Source organism: Salvelinus alpinus, chromosome 2, assembly GCF_045679555.1.
Source record: "Salvelinus alpinus chromosome 2, SLU_Salpinus.1, whole genome shotgun sequence".
Lineage (NCBI taxonomy): Eukaryota > Metazoa > Chordata > Actinopteri > Salmoniformes > Salmonidae > Salvelinus > Salvelinus alpinus.
The window spans coordinates 38,921,941-38,941,224 of NC_092087.1; the positions used below are offsets into that span (position 1 = coordinate 38,921,941).

At 43.3% G+C, this 19,284-nt stretch overlaps 1 protein-coding gene across 2 annotated transcripts in view; it reads right to left on the reverse strand.

Annotated features, from left to right (window-relative positions):
• Positions 1-19,284, reverse strand: part of LOC139560316 (inositol 1,4,5-trisphosphate-gated calcium channel ITPR1) — a 162,177-nt gene that overhangs the window by 91,379 nt on the left and 51,514 nt on the right. For both annotated transcript variants that reach the window (XM_071376986.1, XM_071376979.1), the window contains exons 4-11: positions 11,043-11,158; positions 10,130-10,216; positions 9,339-9,497; positions 2,975-3,073; positions 2,560-2,643; positions 2,171-2,317; positions 1,861-1,956; positions 1,636-1,680 (exon numbers count right to left, since the gene is read on the reverse strand). In XM_071376986.1, the coding sequence (XP_071233087.1) occupies positions 1,636-1,680; positions 1,861-1,956; positions 2,171-2,317; positions 2,560-2,643; positions 2,975-3,073; positions 9,339-9,497; positions 10,130-10,216; positions 11,043-11,158 (833 nt within the window). The remainder of the gene's footprint in view (positions 1-1,635; positions 1,681-1,860; positions 1,957-2,170; positions 2,318-2,559; positions 2,644-2,974; positions 3,074-9,338; positions 9,498-10,129; positions 10,217-11,042; positions 11,159-19,284) is intronic.

The window sequence follows — 19,284 nt, forward strand, 5'->3', positions numbered from 1 at the left end:
GTCTTCCAAATGAACAATGACCCCAAGCATACTTCCAAAGTTGTGGCAAAATGGCTTAAGGACAACAAAGTCAAGGTATTAGAGTGGCCATAACAAAGCCCTGACCTCAATCCTATAGAAGAGTTGTGGGCAGAACTGAAAAAGTGTGTGCGAGCAAGGAGGCCTACAAACCTGACTCAGTTACACCAGCTCTGTCAGGAGGAATGGGCCAAAATTCACCCAACTTATTGTGGGAAGCTTGTAGAATGCTACCCGAAACGTTTGACCCAGTTAAACAATTTAAAGGCAATGCTACCAAATACTAATTGAGTGTATGTAAACTTCTGACCCACTGGGAATGTAAAAGCTGAAATAAATCATTCTCTACTATTATTCTGACATTTCACATTCTTAAAATAAAGTGGTGATCCTAACTGACCTAAGACAGGGAATATTGACTAGAATTAAATGTCAGGAATTGTGAAAAACTGAGTTGAAATGTATTTGGCTAAGGTGTATGTAAACTTCCGACTTCAACTGTATGTCCATCCCCATAGAGCCAGGGACAGACACACACCTCCAGGCATGGAGACAGCCCTCAGCTCCCTGCTCTGATAGTCATACAAGCTTGTTCTACCATGTGTTGACAAAAGGCTGCATTTAACTTTTTTCCACTAATTGGTCTTTTGACCAATCACATCCGATCTTTTGACATATCTTTTTTTCAGATCTAATCTGATTGGTCAATAGACCAATTAGTGAAAAAAGATACGAATTGAGATGCCTGTGTAAACGCGGACTAATGTGACTAGTGCATCAGTACTTACTATATAGTCCTGTGTTTTGTAGAGACAATTGTGCAATTGAGATCATTCCTAGTGGTAGACTGCCATCTGTTGGCTAAAGGCAGGTAACAGTTGCCTGACGACTCAAACTGAATTCTTCCGCTGCTCTATGTTCGCTACATACTTCAGCCTGAGACTGCCATCGTTGAATTTGTTTTTGGTGACGTCAAAATGAGTGGTGTTGTACAAAACAAAGTCTTCCCAGAAGTCTTGCGATGTTGCGCCCCTGGGTTTAGAAACTCTGTGGCTTTACCCACGTGTGCTTTGGCTCTAGCCCAACCCATCGGTTTCTGGGACCAATCAGAACGGTTAGAATATGTTTGCTTTATAGAAATAGGCGGCAAGGTACTCAGATCCAGGCTCATTGTGGATAAAAAAAACAAGGTCCATGGGTGTGGCGTAGCGATTGGCTAGAGCAAGGAGTTTGGGTAGCCAGGCAAAGTTATCAGCCCAGTTCCATCAGACTTCTCTATGCAGACACCGCCATCTAATCGTGGTACTGGGGAAGTGCTCGTTACTGTGACATGGTGTTCAAGCGGAGGTACACAAGTTAGAAGAGTTACAATGATCATTGTTTCCTGGGACACACTAGTGGTATGTGGCTGATTCATTTCACATTGTGTCAACGGTGACTGAAGACGTTGGGTTGTGACTGAAGACGTTGGGTTGGTTCATTCAGTGGGACACAGGAAAACACGGTCACAGCAGAATACTGTATCTGGGAACGACTGGTTCAGATGATCCACAGTATTCATCATTCCTCTACACCCTTCAGAGCCCACTGCTACCAGAACAGGACAATGTGACTTACTGAGGAGCGGGACTCCAGGCACTCCTCCTCATAGTCAGGGTTCACCTGGAAAACACACACAAGAGTACATACATATAAGGAGCAAGCTAGAGATGACTTCCCTGGTAAAAATTAAAGATCAATTTGATTTTGACCTGTCTTGTAGGTACCGCAAGGGGGTGTGTGTGTGTGTGTGTGTGTGTGTGTGTGTGTGTGCGTGCGTGTTGTAAAGGCAGTGTTACTGACCTCTGCAGCCAGGTAGTGTCCAGTGGCCAGGTGTTTGAACCTGAACAGACTGTTCCAGTAGCCAGCTCCGCCTCGACATGGATCATGCTGCACCACCTATCATGAGGAGAAACACAGGCATCAGTCACATGTCATATCTCACGCTGGATTTGTGTACATGCACATTTTAACAACTTGTCAGACCATATAATCTTTAAAGTCAAATGTAACTTTTAGTGACCATAAATTGGCAGTTGCGAGGGAGCAGTCAAATTGCCATGATCTGAGGGGCCTTCTACAAATTCTATTTCCATGTGCACTTCCTCCACACCTCCACCTCCCATAAGGCTTTGCTGCTGGTTGCCGAGGTAGCCGACTGACGTCCGGTGGTGCGCAGGAAGACATATTGTTTTTTACGGTGGTCGTCACAGGTGAGGAACTTCTCCTGTTCCGCATGGAACAGGCGCACCACGTCGCCCTGGCAACAAACAGACAGGAAGGTTGTTACCATAGAGACTGCTAGGGAAGTGTCATTCTGCCTTGGGCTAGATTGTTTGGCTAACAATTAACAGTGTTTTGTCTTCAACTGGGATACCAGGTTCGTTGAACCATTATTTTCTCATTCATATTGATTGGATGATGGTCCAAATCAAGGCAAATCAAGGAAAAGTCAACTGTGAAAACCAGGCCTGATTGGTTGAGAACTGTGATAAAACCAACCCCTTTTAGAATGATCTCCTGATTGTCACTCCATTTCATGAACAGCACAATCTTCCAGCTGGTGTTACAGTTGACCGAGTTCACCTGAAACACAAAACAGGCAAAAAGAGTTCCACAGGATTACCAGTTTAATCCTTTAATAACAGAAACACATTATCACTGGTACTCTAATAACTACAGAGCAGCACACCATTCTCACAGAATGAGCTGTAGGCTAGAGCTTAACGCAAATCCTAGAAATAATTGATGCAAATGTGGAGGACCATGGCACAGTGGGGTATTGTCTAATATGGTAGGAGGGGCCCAATAACAGTACACACTACACAGACTCCTATAAATACTCTACATACAGTACACTCCCACACAGCCATCTATAAAACATAGAGATGAGCTGCAGACAGGGTAAGGGTCTAACCTCGTTACATCCTGGGTTGTCCACTAGCTGATGGGTGCTGGCATGTAGGGGCTGGCCAGCATTCACTGGGTTCAGGACCACTTTGTCCCCTATCACCACCTGCAATGAAACATACACACACTACAATTTAGTATGCATTTATTCCACGTGTGCACACACTTATTCATACGTTATGTGCCCACAGAGACACACACTCACGTCAGCTGCTAAGAAACATTAACAAGACTTATTTGCATGTGTCTGTCCACAGTCAAATACAGGATACTATGTGAAGCTCAGAATCACAAACTAAATCATTCATCCACAGGGGCTATTCATTAGATGTATTACTACTAGAACAACCGAGTCATGGCTCCACTTGCGGTCACCTGGTCCTTGGGCTCAGTCATATGTGTTGTGGTTGTAGAATGACTCCCAGCCTCTGCTGCTTTAATCCACTGAGAGCGACTGTTGCAAACTGATATATAGCTCAGGTGGCTGGAACACAACTGAGCAACTGGCGGGCGAGCTACTTATCACCAAAAATAAGTGAGGCGCAGTGCGGGAGGCGAATATAATAAACCTAGGAGATATTGGGGCAAGATATAAATGTTCAGGAGCTGTAGTTTAGAACGTGCAGTGTGATTGGCTGAGCCAAATGTAGACGAGTGCAAGACCTGTTGTAGGTACCAGCGCTAATGTGAAGGCAGGGAAGGCAGAGTTACCTGAGAAAGAGATCCATCCATAACAACTCGATGATGAGCCTCGTGGAATACCTAGTGTGACTCTCCAGAAAAGTAGAGTGCTAAAAAGTCTAAATCAAGCTAATGTTAGCTCACAAAACAACCAAAAAAAAGGTAAAACCAACGATCATCAGCAATTATTCCATATCAGTAAGTGTACTTACAACACTAAACAAAAATATAAAACGCAACATGTAAAGTGTTGGTACCATGTTTCATGAGCTGAAATAAGATCCCAGAAATGTTCCATATGCACAAAAAGCTTATTTCTCTCAAATTTTGTTCAAAAATTTGTTTACATCCCTGTTTGTGAGCATTTTTCCTTTTCCAAGATAATCCATCAACCTGACAGGAGTGGCATATCAAGAAGCTGATTAAACAGCATGATCATTACACAAGTGCACCTTGTGCTGGGGACAATAAAAGGCCACTCTAAAATGCAGTATTGTCACACAACACAATGTTAAGTTTTGAGGGAGCGTGCAATTGTCATGCAGACTATAGGAATGTCCACCAGAGCTGTTGCCGGAGAATTAATTTTTTATTTCTCTACCATATGTCCATATCCGGCTTCTTCACCTGCAGGATCGTCTGAGACCAGCCACCTGGACAGCTGATGAAACTGTGGGTTTGCACAACCTAAGAACTTCTGCAAAAACTGTCAGAAACGGTCTCAGGGAAGCTCATCTGCATGTTCGTCGTCCTCAACAGAGTCTTGACTTGACCGCAGTTCGTAACCGACGTCAATGGACAAATGCTCACTTTCGATGGCCACTGCCACACTGGAGAAGTTTGCTCTTCACAGATGAATCCCGGTTTCAACTGTACCGGGCAGATGGCAGACAGCGTGTATGGGGTTGTGTGTGCAAGCAGATTGTTGATATCAACTTTGTGAACAGAGTACCCCATGGTGGCAGTGGGATTATGGTATAGGCAGGCATAAGCTAAGGACAACGAACACAATCAGATTTTATCGATGGCAATTTGAATGCACAGAGATACCGTGACGAGAACCTGAGGCCAATCCTGCCATTCATCCTCCGCCATCTCCTCATGTTTCAGCATGATAATGCACGGCCCAATGTCGCAAAGATCTGTGCACAATTCCTGGAAGCTGAAAATGTCCCAGTTTCCATGGCCTGCATACTCACCAGACATGTCAAACATTGAGAATGTTTGGGATTCTCTGGATCGACGTGTACAACAGCGTGTTCCAGTTCCCACCAATATCCAGCAACTTCGCACAGCCATTGAAGAGGAGTGGGACAACATTCCACAGGACACAATCAACAGCCTGATCAACTTGATGCGAAGGAGATGTGTCGCGCTGCATGAGGCAAATGGTGGTCACACCAGATATTGACTGGTTTTCTGATCCACACCCCTACCTTTTCTTTTAAGGTATCTGTGACCAACAGATGCATATCTGTATTACCAGTCATGTGAAATCCAACGATTAGGGCCGAATGAACTTATTTAATATTGACTGATTTCCTTATATGAACTGTAACTCAGTAAAATCTTTGAAACTTTTGCATGTTGCGTTTAGATTTTTGTTCAGTGTAGTTAGATGCACCATTTAGTACTTTTAGCCAGCTAGCTAGCTAACTGGTAGGCTAGCGAACCTGGTAAACAAACTTTGCAAACATAGCTACTTAAGCTACAAAATGAATACCTAGTTAGTTGTGGAGAATTACACACACAAACTGTGTGTATCATTCAGAAAACATGCATATTTATTTCATTATTAGCAAAGTAAAATGGTGTTTTTTAGCACATGCACAGCCACCATCTTGGACAGAAAACATTTTTCTTGCTACTGCCTCCCGCCTACTTGATTCCGCCAACCCAAAACTGACATTAATGTGCTGTGCCACTGTGCAAACGTTTTGTCATAGGGTTTTGCAAGCTGCGTGTTGCAAAAAAACAAAACATTTACAAAAAAAAATCTGGAGCTGTGGCGGTCATGAAGTTTTGTCAGCTGGGGATTGTCAAGCAAATAACCGTTAATTAACAAACACATTTAGCATCTCCTGGTTTCCAGGCATAGCCTACAAGCCACTGATGCAGACCTTTGGAACATCTACATTTTAAAAAGTCTAATAAATCCATTTACTATAGCCTACACCATCACAATACATCTAATCTTTATTTTAGACAGGTCTAAAGAAACATGATATAAAGAAAATGTAGTCTATTTCAGAAGAACAGAATAGCATACTCTGGTTGTCCTTATGTTAGGTCCTGATCTGGCTATGCCTTATGGTTGTGGGATACACTAGTTTATGTAGCAGAAAAGATTTGCTTAGAATTCCATGGCATTATTTTATAATATGAATAATATAATTGAACATAGCTGAATAAAATAGAAAGAACATTTTCTCCAAACGATTTGAGGGAGTGTGCACGTGTCTATTCTGTGTTGAGCGGTTAATAAAGAAACAGGTCCTCCTAAATGCTTAATTTACAGTTATTTATGCAACTTTAGTGGTGATACAAATGTTGGGCTATATGTTTTGATATTTAATACGTTCTAAGGCTGCATGATGCGACTAATGATGATTTGAAAAAAGTTGCATGAAAGGCATGAGCTCTGCTTTGTTTTTTTTCACAGGCTGTACACACTTCATCAGTCTCTCATTCACAATTGGACAAGCACTTGATAATGCCTCCAATTTCCCGGCGGCATCCCCTTTGTGTGGGCGTAACGCCCCCTAAAAAAAGACATGCCTTTTGTGGCCAGTTACCGTTGTGCACTTGGGTTGAATATAATAATTATCAGCTGTGCACGCCAAAGCACCTCTCACTCGCATGGCTCTCTCAGATATCTTAATTCTTATTAGCCAATGCCCATCACGTGATCGGGTCCTTCTCACAGGCTACAAGTGAAGACAGACATATCGTGGAGGCAACTGCGCACGTCCTTATTGAATTCCGAGGCACATATTGAAGATGTTGGATGAATTATCCACATTTACTTTTCGTCAGCCAACAAGATGAGTAGGCCTAACAAACAGCAAAAGTACTAGCCTATGTCAATATATTATTATTATTACTTTCTCGTCCTTCTGTGCGAGGAAGAAATGTTCCAAACATAGTCTGGGACAGTTGTTTGATGCAATAGATCCCAAATTAATACAACCACGAGCATCCATAAAACATTTTAAAACCAATGAGGCTGATGCAGTCGTGTGAGAAACCTGTCATCATGCAAGCAGTCATACAAGTATTTCACACCATTTTAAAGATACCATTTTAAAGATACATTTGTTGTTAATCCCACCACAGTGTCCGATTTCAAAAAGGCTTTACGACGAAAGCACACCAAACGATTATGTTAGGTCAGTACCTAGTCACAGAAAAACAGCCATTTTTCCAGCCAAAGAGAGGAGTCTTTAAAAGCAGAAATACAGATAAAAATGTATCACTAACCTTTGATGATCTTCATCAGATGACACTCATAGGACTTCATGTTACACAATACATGTATGTTTTGTTCGGTAAAGTTCATATTTATATCCAAAAATCTGAGTTTAAATTGGCGCGTTATGTTCAGTAGTTCCAAAACATCCGGTGATTTTGCAGAGAGCCACATCAATTTACAGAAATACTCCACATAAACATTGCTAAAAGATACAACTGTTAAGCATGGAATTTTAGAAACATGTCAAACGAAGTATAGAATCAATCTTTAGGATGTTTTTAACATAAATCTTCAATAATGTTCCAACCGGAGAATTCCTTTGTCTTCAGAAATGCAATGGAACGCAAGCTAACTATCACGTGAACGCGCATGGTCAGCTCGTGGCTCTCTGGCAGACCTCTGACTCAATCCCCTCTCATTCGCCCCCACTTCACAGTAGAAGCATCAAACAAGGTTCTAAAGACTGTTGACATCTAGTGAAAGCCGTAGGAAGTGCAATATGACCCCATAGACACTGTGTATTCGATAGGCAAAGAGTTGAAAAACTACAAACCTCAGATTTCCCACTTCCTGGTTGGATTTTTTCTCAGGTTTTTGCCTGCCAGATGAGTTCTGTTATACTCACAGACATCATTCAAACAGTTTTAGAAACTTCAGAGTGTTTTCTATCCAAATCTACTAATTATATGCATATTCTGGCTTTTATGGCTGAGTAGCAGGCAGTTTAATTTGGGCACGCTTTTCATCCAAAATTCCCAATGCTGCCCCCTACCCTAGAGAAGTTAGCGGGTAAACACCATTCTCAAAAATGAACAAAAATGTGATTATGCATGTAATGCTTTATTATAAAGGTGCAATTTTTTATGGAAACAATTGTCTTCCCCAAACTTCAGACGGGCCTGATTTTTTATTACTTAAAATTCATACAATGTGATTCTCTGGATTTTTGTTTTAGATTCCGTCTCTCACAGTTGAAGTGTACCTATGATAAAGATTACAGACCTCTACATGCTTTGTAAGTAGGAAAACCTGCAAAATCGGCAGTGTTTCAAATACTTGTTCTCCCCACTGTATGTGAAATTTGTTTTTATTTAGAATGGACCATTATCACACCCTTGTCTCGAAATAGGGGCAAAAAATACATCTATGGACTTAAATAGCGAATGGAGGACGTATTTTCCGGTGGTTCATTTTCATGCCAGCCAGGTAGGCTATACTCCCATTGTAAAGAGAAGCAATGTGCTTACTATCAGGAAAGTTGAGAAATAAATATAGTAGCCCTAGCCTATAGAAAGCTGATGGGATCCTCTTTCTTATAGAGGCCATCAAAACTGTTTTATCTCACGCAATTGCATAGAAATGTTGCGCAACACGGGCTCTCATGAAGTGTTTGATTAGATTTTCGAAAACATTTGCATTGAAGTTAGAGTGATTAGAGGGACAATAGAGTGCTGAGTACCAGGCAGTTAGCAAGCTTGGGAGGCTACTAATGACCATCAGCAACATCAGAGCTTGGAGAAGCCTAGTTACCAGTTACCGTGACTAAATGATTACGTGGAATTTGACTGCGGTCATGACTCGTGACCACCGGTGTGGCAGTAATACGGTCACCATAACAGCCCTATCTGTGACCATATTAGATTTCCTTACACATTTGATTCACTCAGTCTGAGGACTTGTTTAAGTTGACTTACCCCATAAGATTCAAGCGATTCCTACATACAGTATGTGACAATTTCCATAGGTGTAACTCACACTGTCTCCTATAGAGCGCAGCTTGTAGAAGGGATCGATGTATATAAATAAACATTTATAAACTGGGTGGATCGAGCCCTGAATGCTGATTGGCTGACAGCCGTGGTATATCAGACCGTATACCATGGGTATGACACCTCAGGGTTTGTGGTATATGGCCAATATACCACGGCTAAGGGCTGTATCCAGGAACTCTGTGTTGCGTCGTGCGTAAGAACAGCCCTGAGCCGTGGTATATTGGCCATATACCCTCTGGCCTTATTGCTTAAATAGATAGAACTCACACTATGTGTCACACTATGTGTCACACTAACACCTATGGAGCAGAACTAGTAGAACCATATACTGTAGATAGAACTCACACGGTCTCCTATGGACCGCAGCTTGTAGAACCATGATATAGATACAGTAGAACTCACGCTATCTCCTATGAAGTGGAGCTTTAGAACCATATAGAACTCACACTGTCTCCTATGGAGCGCAACTTGTAGAAGGGTTGAATGTAGAACCAGGAGCCTTCGTTCCCGGCCGTGTCCAGCATCACTCTCATGGCGTTCTTCTCCAGCAGCGCTGGGAGACGCTTGTTCACAGTCAAGTACTTGTTACTCTTCAAATGGAGGAGCTGGGGGAAAACAGCAAACATACAATATTATACGATACAATAACTTATGTCTGTCATTTTTGTGATAAACATACTGAACAGTTTTGCTTGTGCACTTCATCATCATCATATGATTTATTCTTGTGTTGTGTGGGCTTTCTCTGCCCTTATGAGCATGCAAAACATTTTAGTCTCTCAGAGCAGTCTACGACTGAATGGTTATGACTGAGAAAAGAATATGCTCAATTCTGAAGCTAGAAAAACACTATCTAGATCCTCCCACGTTACTGTTCTATTTATAAACACACAGAAACCACATGGATGCCTCCAGGGCTCCCAGTCTCTCCTCACCAAGAACCAGCAAAATATATTGGATGGAAAGCCTCAAAATGCTTTCCTCACTTTAAAACCCCATAGAAATATGTGGGCTACGATGACATTATTGGCCTCAAATTTGGAATATGAGACGTGAGCTGTAACTGAATGTGTTGAGACGGTTACTCATTATGACATGAATTGGCTTCATTGATGAAGTGACTTTCAGCCGTGAGTACAAGCCAGACATCGGTCTTGCAGACCATGAATATGTACACACACACACACACACACACACACACACACACACACACACACACACACACACACACACACACCTGAATGACGTTCCCATACTGAATCACCGTTCCGAGCAACTTTTTATTTTCCGAATCGTTTTGCTTCTTTTCCAAATCTGCTGCATGCTACATAAGTGAAGGAAAGAGTGAAGAGTTACAGACCATTATTATTGCTACTACCAACATTGCTGCTGCTTTTGCACAAATAATTATACATATGGACTTGTGTAGGAGGGAATATGACAGAAATCTATGACAGAAATCTCAAATAAAAAGAATGTAGCAACGGCATGTGCAGTTGCCTGCAAGCGTCAACTGGAATGCTAGAACCTAAAACATCACATCACCATGGTAACACAGGAGAGATTTGAATCTATCATTTTATGACTGTAGTTAGATTCCAGAAGGCTTTAAATGGTTTTGTTTTAGGAGAGAGAGAGAAATGTGGGACGGGAGTAGCGAAACTAAAGTATGCTTCAGAAATGTCTATAAAAGGACCTGAACATTACCTCAGCAAATATATAATCCTCCATAAGAATACCCTCAAACGAGTGTGGGGACAGAAAACCTATCCTCTCTAAGAGAGCTCCTCAAACAGTGGTGGTGAGGCCAAGACTGCTACTGTACCTGTCAAACTAGACAAGTCTGTTAAAGGGAACTGCAGGATGTAGTATTTCACATTTGTACGAGGGATTACCACAGTCAAAGAAAAACTATGAGTGTAAGTGCTTTACTAATGTAATGTAGCTGTATTGGATTTTAAAAGTATTGCTAGTTTAGAGTTTAGTTTAAATTAGTTATCCACAGAGGGCTCATCTATTGTTACTCTTCTTCATTCCGTTGGATATGAGATGACGAGTCATTATACCACTGAATAATGTATATAATCAATAATTTAATACAGTAATATGTTAAGACAGTTGTATAGGGGTCAGGTGGAGGAGTCACTCACATGGAGTTTGTTGAGGAGGACCGTGTCCGTGGTGCTGTTTCCTCCAGGTTTCGCTGCCTTCCAGAACTGTTTCTGAGCAGAGTACCGATTCATTGGACACAACCTGAACAGACAGTCTGAACAGAGAGACAAATCAAATCAAAGTGTATTGGTCACGTACACAGTTTAGCAGATGTTATAGCGGGCCCAGTGAAATGCGTTTTGTTACTAATTGCAGCAAAAATGTCAAACAAGTACACAAATAATAGTTCAAAACAAGAAATCACGAATGTCAGTATGAATCCAGTTAACACAAATAACACTATCAGTAATCTAACTGCAATCTATGCGTATATCCACCAAAACTACAGAGTATACAAAACATTAGGAACTTTTCATGACAGATTGACCAGGCGAATCCAGGTAAAAGCTATGATCCCTTCTTCATGTGACAGTGTAGATGAAGGGGAGGAGACCGGTTAAATAAGGATTTTTAAGCCTTGAGACATGGATTGTGTGTGTGTGTACGCCATTCAGAGGGAGAATGGGCAAGACAAAATATTTAAGTGCCTTTGAATGGGGTATGGTAGTACGTGCCAGGCGCCTGTCAAGAATTGCATTGCTGCTGGTTTTTTAATGCTCAATAGATTCCCATGTGTATCAAGAATGGTCCACCACCCAAAGGACATCCAGACAACTTTACAACACTGCGGGAAAAATTGGAGTCAACATGGGCCAGCATCCCTGTTGGAACGCTTTCAACACCTTGTAGAGTCCATGCCCTGTCGAATTGAGGCTGTTCTGTGGGCAAAAGGGGGTGTAATTCAATATTAGCACGGTGTTCTTAATGGTTTGTACACTCAGTGTATATACTCAGAATGATATGTACAGCAGTAGATATATAAGTGAGCTACAATATGTGAAGAATACAGTATGAATGCAAAGTGTGAAAAACTGCACAAAATAAATGTTTCATGTCTTTATATACAGTGGGGAGAACAAGTATTTGATACACTGCCGATTTTGCAGGTTTTCCTACTTACAAAGCATGTAGAGGTCTGTAATTTTTATCATAGGTACACTTCAACTGTGAGAGACGGAATCTAAAACAAAAATCCAGAAAATCACATTGTATGATTTTTAAGTAATTAATTTGCATTTTATTGCAAGACATAAGTATTTGATCACCTTCCAACCAGTAAGAATTCCGGCTCTCACAGACCTGTTAGTTTTTCTTTAAGAAGCCCTCCTGTTCTCCACTCATTACCTGTATTAACTGCACCTGTTTGAACTCGTTACCTGTATAAAAGACACCTGTCCACACGCTCAATCAAACAGACTCCAACCTCTCCACAATGGCCAAGACCAGAGAGCTGTGTAAGGACATCAGGGATAAAATTGTAGACCTGCACAAGGCTGGGATGGGCTACATGACAATAGGCAAGCAGCTTGGTGAGAAGGCAACAACTGTTGGCGCAATTATTAGAAAATGGAAGAAGTTCAAGCTGACGGTCAATCATCCTCGGTCTGGGGCTCCATGCAAGATCTCACCTCGTGGGGCATCAATGATCATGAAGAAGGTGAGGGATCAGCCCAGAACTACACGGCAGGACCTGGTCAATGACCTGAAGAGAGCTGGGACCACAGTCTCAAAGAAAACCATTAGTAACACACTATGCCGTCATGGATTAAAATACTGCAGCGCACGCAAGGTCCCCCTGCTCAAGCCAGGGCATGTCCAGGCCCGTCTGAAGTTTGCCAATGACCATCTGGATGATCCAGAGGAAGAATGGGAGAAGGTCATGTGGTCTGATGAGACAAAAATTGAGCTTTTTGGTCTAAACTCCACTCGACGTGTTTGGAGGAAGAAGAAGGATGAGTACAACCCCAAGAACACCATCCCAACCGTGAAGCGTGGAGGTGGAAACATCATTCTTTGGGGATGCTTTTCTGCAAAGGGGACAGGACGACTGCACCGTATTGAGGGGAGGATGGATGGGGCCATGTATCGCGAGATCTTGGCCAACGACCTCCTTCCCTCAGTAAGAGCATTGAAGATGGGTCGTGGCTGGGTCTTCCAGCATGACAACGACCCGAAACACACAGCCAGGGAAACTAAGGAGTGGCTCCGTAAGAAGCATCTCAAGGTCCTGGAGTGGCCTAGCCAGTCTCCAGACCTGAACCCAATAGAAAATCTTTGGAGGGCGCTGAAAGTCCGTATTGCCCAGCGACAGCCCCGAAACCTGAAGGATCTGGAGAAGGTCTGTATGGAGGAGTGGGACAAAATCCCTGCTGCAGTGTGTGCAAACCTGGTCAAGAACTCCAGGAAACGTATGATCTCTGTAATTGCAAACAAAGGTTTCTGTACCAAATATTAAGTTCTGCTTTTCTGATGTATCAAATACTTATGTCATGCAATAAAATGCAAATTAATTACTTAAAAATCATACAATGTGATTTTCTGGATTTTTGTTTTAGATTCCGTGTCTCACAGTTGAAGTGTACCTATGATAAAAATTACAGACCTCTACATGCTTTGTAAGTAGGAAAACCTGCAAAATCGGCAGTGTATCAAATACTTGTTCTCCCCACTGTACATAGGAGTTGGCTGTGTGTGTGTGTTTGTAAGTAGATAATGAATAACAGTTTCAGAGGTGAAGGATGGTTAGGATTGAGGTGTTGTCAATGCAGCTATATTGAAGTTGCTGAAACAATAACTAAGGATGAACTTCCAATTGATCGATGTAAATAAATACACAATGCTAAGTGAGGTGCCTAATGATGCACACACCGACAAAGCCATACGTGCACAAAACACTTGCATCATCATTCTCCCAAAGTTACATGCTAAAACACACACACAGTTTAAAATCAGGTTAATATCCAGATAAATCTTTTGAGCTCAGATCAAGAGAGGATGTGACGTGTGTATTTCCTCCATTAGTGGAGGAAATATGGATAGGGTAATCAAATCAACAGGTGTAGACTTTACCGTGAACTGCTTACTTACAAGCCCCTTAACCAACAATGCAGTAAAATTTTTTTTTTAAAGAGTTAAGAAAATATTTACAAAATAAGTAAAGGCATCCCAAGTGGCGCAGCGGTCTAAGTGCTTGAGGTGTCACTACAGACCTGGGTTCAATACCAGTCTGTGTCACAACTGGCCGTGACCGGGAGTCCCATAGGGCGAAGCACAATTGGCTTAACGTCATATCAAATCAAATTTTATTTGTCACATACACATAGTTAGCAGATGTTAATGCGAAATGCTTGTGCTTCTAGTTCCGACAATGCAGTACTTAGCAACGAGTAATCTAACCTAACAATTCCACAACTACTACCTTATACACACAAGTGTAAAGGGATAAAGAATATGTACATAAAGATATATGAATGACTGATGGTACAGAACGGTAAGATACAGTAGATGGTATAGAGTACAGTATATACATATGAGATGAGTAATGTAGAGTATATAAACATAAAGTGGCATAGTTTAAAGTGGCTAGTGATACATGTATTACATAAAGATGGCAAGATGCAGTAGATGATATATAGTACAGTATATACATATACATATGAGATGAGTAATATAGGGTATGTAAACATTATATTAAGTGGCATTGTTTAAAGTGGCTAGTGATACATTTTTACATCAATTTCCATCAATTTCCATTATTAAAGTGGCTGGAGTTGAGTCAGTATGTTGGCAGCAGCCACTCAATGTTAGTGGTGGCTGTTTAACAGTCTGAGATAGAGGCTGCTTTTCAGTCTCTCGGTCCCTGCTTTGATGCACCTGTACTGACCTCGCCTTCTGGATGATAGCGGGGTGAACAGGCAGTGGCTCGGGTGGTTGTTGTCCTTGATGATCTTTATGGCCTTCCTGTGACATCGGGTGGTGTAGGTGTCCTGGAGGGCAGGTAGTTTACCCCCGGTGATGCGTTGTGCAGACCTCACTACCCTCTGGAGAGCCTTACGGTTGTGGGCGGAGCAGTTGCCTTACCGGGCTGTATCACCGCCTGACAGGATGCTCTCGATTGTGCATCTGTAGAAGTCTGTGAGTGCTTTTGGTGACAAGCCGAATTTCTTCAGCCTCCTGAGGTTGAAGAGGCGCTGCTGCGCCTTCTTCACAACGCTGTCTGTGTGGGTGGACCAATTCAGTTTGTCCGTGATGTGTACGCCGAGGAACTTAAAACTTACTACCCTCTCCATTACTGTCCTGTCGATGTGGATAGGGGGGTGCTCCCTCTGCTGTTTCCTGAAGTACACAATCATCTCCTTTGTTTTGTTGACGTTGAGTGTGAGGTTATTTTCCTGTCACCACACTCCGAGGGCCCTCACCTCCTCCCTGTAGGCCATCTCGTCGTTGTTGGTAATCAAGCATACCACTGTAGTGTCGTCCGCAAACTTGATGATTGAGTTGGAGGCGTGCATGGCCACGCAGTCGTGGGTGAACAGGGAGTACAGGAGAGGGCTCAGAACGCACCCTTGTGGGGCCCCAGTGTTGAGGATCAGCGGGGTAGGGCCCGTCAGAAAGTCCAGTACCCAGTTGCACAGGGCGAGGCTGAGACCCAGGGTCTCGAGCTTGATGACGAGTTTGGAGGGTACTATGGTGTTAAATGCTGAGCTGTAGTCGATGAACAGCATTCTCACATAGGTATTCCTCTTGTCCAGATGGGTTAGGGCAGTGTGCAGTGTGGTTGCGATTGCGTCGTCTGTGGACCTATTGGGGCGGTAAGCAAATTGGAGTGGGTCTAGGGTGGAGGTGATATGGTCCTTGACTAGTCTCTCAAAGCACTTCATGATGACGGAAGTAGTCGTTTAGCTCAGTTACCTTAGCTTTCTTGGGAACAGGAACAATGGTGGCCCTCTTGAAGCATGTGGGAACAGCAGACTGGGATAAGGATTGATTGAATATGTCCGTAAACACACCAGCCAGCTGGTCTGCGCATGCTCTGAGGATGCGGCTGGGAATGCCGTTCGGGCCTGCAGCCTTGCGAGGGTTAACACGTTTAAATGTTTTACTCACCTCAGCTGCAGTGAAGGAGAGCCTGCAGGTTTTGGTAGCGGGCCGTGTCAGTGGCACTGTATTGTCCTCAAAGCGAGCAAAAAAGCTATTTAGTCTGTCTGGGAGCAAGACATCCTGGTCCGCGACGGGGCTGGTTTTCTTTTTGTAATTCGTGATTGACTGTAGACCCTGCCACATACCTCTTGTGTCTGGGCCGTTGAATTGTGACTCTACTTTGTCTCTATACTGACACTTAGCTTGTTTGATTGCCTTGCGTAGGGAATAGCTACACTGTTTGTATTCGGTCATGTTTCCGGTCACCTTGCCCTGGTTAAAAGCAGTGGTTTGCGCTTTCAGTTTCGCGCGAATGTTGCCAACAATCCACGGTTTCTGGTTTGGGAATGTTTTAATCGTTGCTGTGGGTATAACGTCGCCGATGCACTTTCTAATGAACTCGCTCACTGAATCAGCGTATTCGTCAATGTTGTTGTTGGACGCAATGCGGAACATATCCCAATCCACGTGATCGAAGCAGTCTTGAAGTGTGGAATCAGATTGGTCGGACCAGCGTTGAACAGACCTGAGCGCGGGAGCTTCTTGTTTTAGTTTCTGTCTGTAGGCTGGAAGCAACAAAATGGAGTTGTGGTCAGCTTTTCCGAAAGGAGGGCGGGGGAGGGCCTCATCTGGGTTAGGGGAGGGTTTGACTCTTCGCGCTCTAGCGACTCCTTGTTGTGGGCCGGGCGTCGTCAGTTGAACAGTGTTTCCACCGACACATTGGTGCAGCTGGGTTAAGTGGGCGGGTGTTAAGGAGGGCGGTTTGGCGATCATGTTTCGGAGGACGCATGACTCGACATTCGCCTCTCCTGAGCCCGTTGGGGAATTTCAGCGATGAGACAAGATCGTAATTTGATTGCAATTGAATATCACATAATTGGGGAGAAAAAGGGGGAAAAGTAACAAAAACAAAATAATAACAGTAAAATTACAGTAAAAAAGTAACAGTAAAATAACAATAACGAGGTTATATACAGGGGGTACCGGTACCGAGTCAATGTGCTGGAGTACAGGTTAGTCAAGGTAATTGAGGTAATATGTAGGGAGGGGTAAAGTGACTATGCATAAATAATAAACAGCGAGTATCAGCAATGTTAAAAAAAAAAAAAAAAAAAAAGGGGGGAGGACAATGCAAATAGTCCGGGTAGCCATTTGATTAACTGTTCAGCAGTCTTATAGCTTGGGGGTAAAAGCTGTTAAGGAGCCTTTTGGACCTAGACTTGGGTGCTCTGGTAGCGCTTGCCGTGCGATAGCAGAGAGAACAGTCTATGACTAGAGTGGCTGGAGTCTGACCATTTTTAGGCCCTTCCTCTGACACTGCCTGGTATAGAGGTCCTGGATGGCAGGAAGCTTAGCCCCAGTGATATACTGGGCCGTACGCACTACCCATTATAGCGCCTTGCGGTCGGATGCCGAGCAGTTGCCATACCAGGAGGTGATGCAACCAGTCAGGATGCTCTCGATGGTGCAGCTGTAGAACTTCTTGAGGACCTGAGGACCCATGCCAAATCTTTTCAGTCTCCTGATGGGGAATTGGTGTTGTCGTGCCCTTTTCATGACTGTCTTAGTGTGTTTCGACCATGATAGATTGTTGGTGATGTGAACGACACCAAGGAACTTGAAGCTCTCAAGCTGCTCCACTACAGCCCCATCGATGTAATGGGGACGTGCTCGGCCCTCCTTTCCTGTTGTCCACGATCGGCTCCTTTGTCTTGATCACGTTGAGGGAGAGGTTGTTCTCCTGGCACCATAAATCTCTGACCTCCTCCCTATAGGCTGTCTCATAGTTGTCAGTGATAAGCATGTAAACACAGTGTGTGTGTGTGTGTGTGTGTGTGTGTGTGTGTGTGTGTGTGTGTGTGTGTGTGTGTATATACAGTGCCCTCGGAAAGTATTCAGACCCCTTGACTTCTACATTTTGATACATTACAGCCTTATTCTAAAATGGATAAAAAAATAATATGTCCTTAGCAATCTACACACAATACCCCATAATGACAAAGTGAAAAAGGTTTAGACATTTTTGCAAATGTATTAAACAGAAAAACCTTATTTACATAAGTATTCAGACTCTTTGCTATGAGACTCGAAATTGAGCTCAGGTGCATCCTGTTTCCATTGACCATCCTTGAGATGTTTCTACAACTTGATTCGATTCCGTATGTGTTAAATTCAATTGATTGGACATGATTTGGAAAGGCACATACACCTGTATATAAATATCAGGTCCCACAGCTGACAGTGTGTGTCAGAGAAAAAACCAAGCCATGAGGTCGAAGGAATTGTCTGTAGAGCTCCGAGACAGGATTGCGTCAAGGCACAGATCTGGGGAAGGGTAACAAAAAATGTCTGCAGCATTGAAGGTCCCCAAGAACATAGTGGCCTCTATCATTCTTAAATGGAAGAAGTTTGGAACCACCAAGTCTCCTAAAGCTGGCCGCCCGGCTAAACTGAGCAATCGGGGAGAAGGACCTTGGTCAGGGAGGTGACCAAGAATCCGATGGTCACTCTGACAGAGCTCCAGAGGTCCTACGTGGAGATTTAAAAAAAACTTCCAGAAGGACAACCATCTCTGCGGCACTCCACCAATCAGGCTTTTATGGTAAAGTGGCCAGACAGAAGTCACTCCTCAGTAAAAGTCACCGTGACAACCCGCTTGGAGTTTGCCAAAAAGCACCTAAAGACTCAGAATAGTGAGAAACAAGATTCTCAGGTCTGATTGGCCTGAATGCCAAGCGTCTGGAGAAAACTTGGCACCCTCCCTATGGTGAAGCATGGTGGTGGCAGCATCATGCTGTGGGAATGTTTTTCAGCAGAAGGGACTGGGAGACTAGTCAGTATTGAGTGAAAGATGAATGGAGCAAAGTACAGACAGATCCTTGATGAAAACCTGCTCCAGAGAGCTCAGGACCTCAGACTGGGGCAAAGATTCACCTTCCAACAGGACAACGACCCTAAGCACACAGCCAAGACAACGCAAGAGTGGCTTCGGGACAAGTCTCTGAATGTCCTTGAGTGGCCCAGCCAGAGCCCGAACTTAAAACCAATCAAATATCTCTGGAGAGACCTGAAAATAACTGTGCAGCAACGCTCCCCATTCAACCTGACAGAGCTTGAGAGGATCTGCAGAGAGGAATAAGAGAAACTCCCCCAATTCAGTTGTGCCAAGCTTGTAGTGTCATACCCAAGAAGACTTCCTGC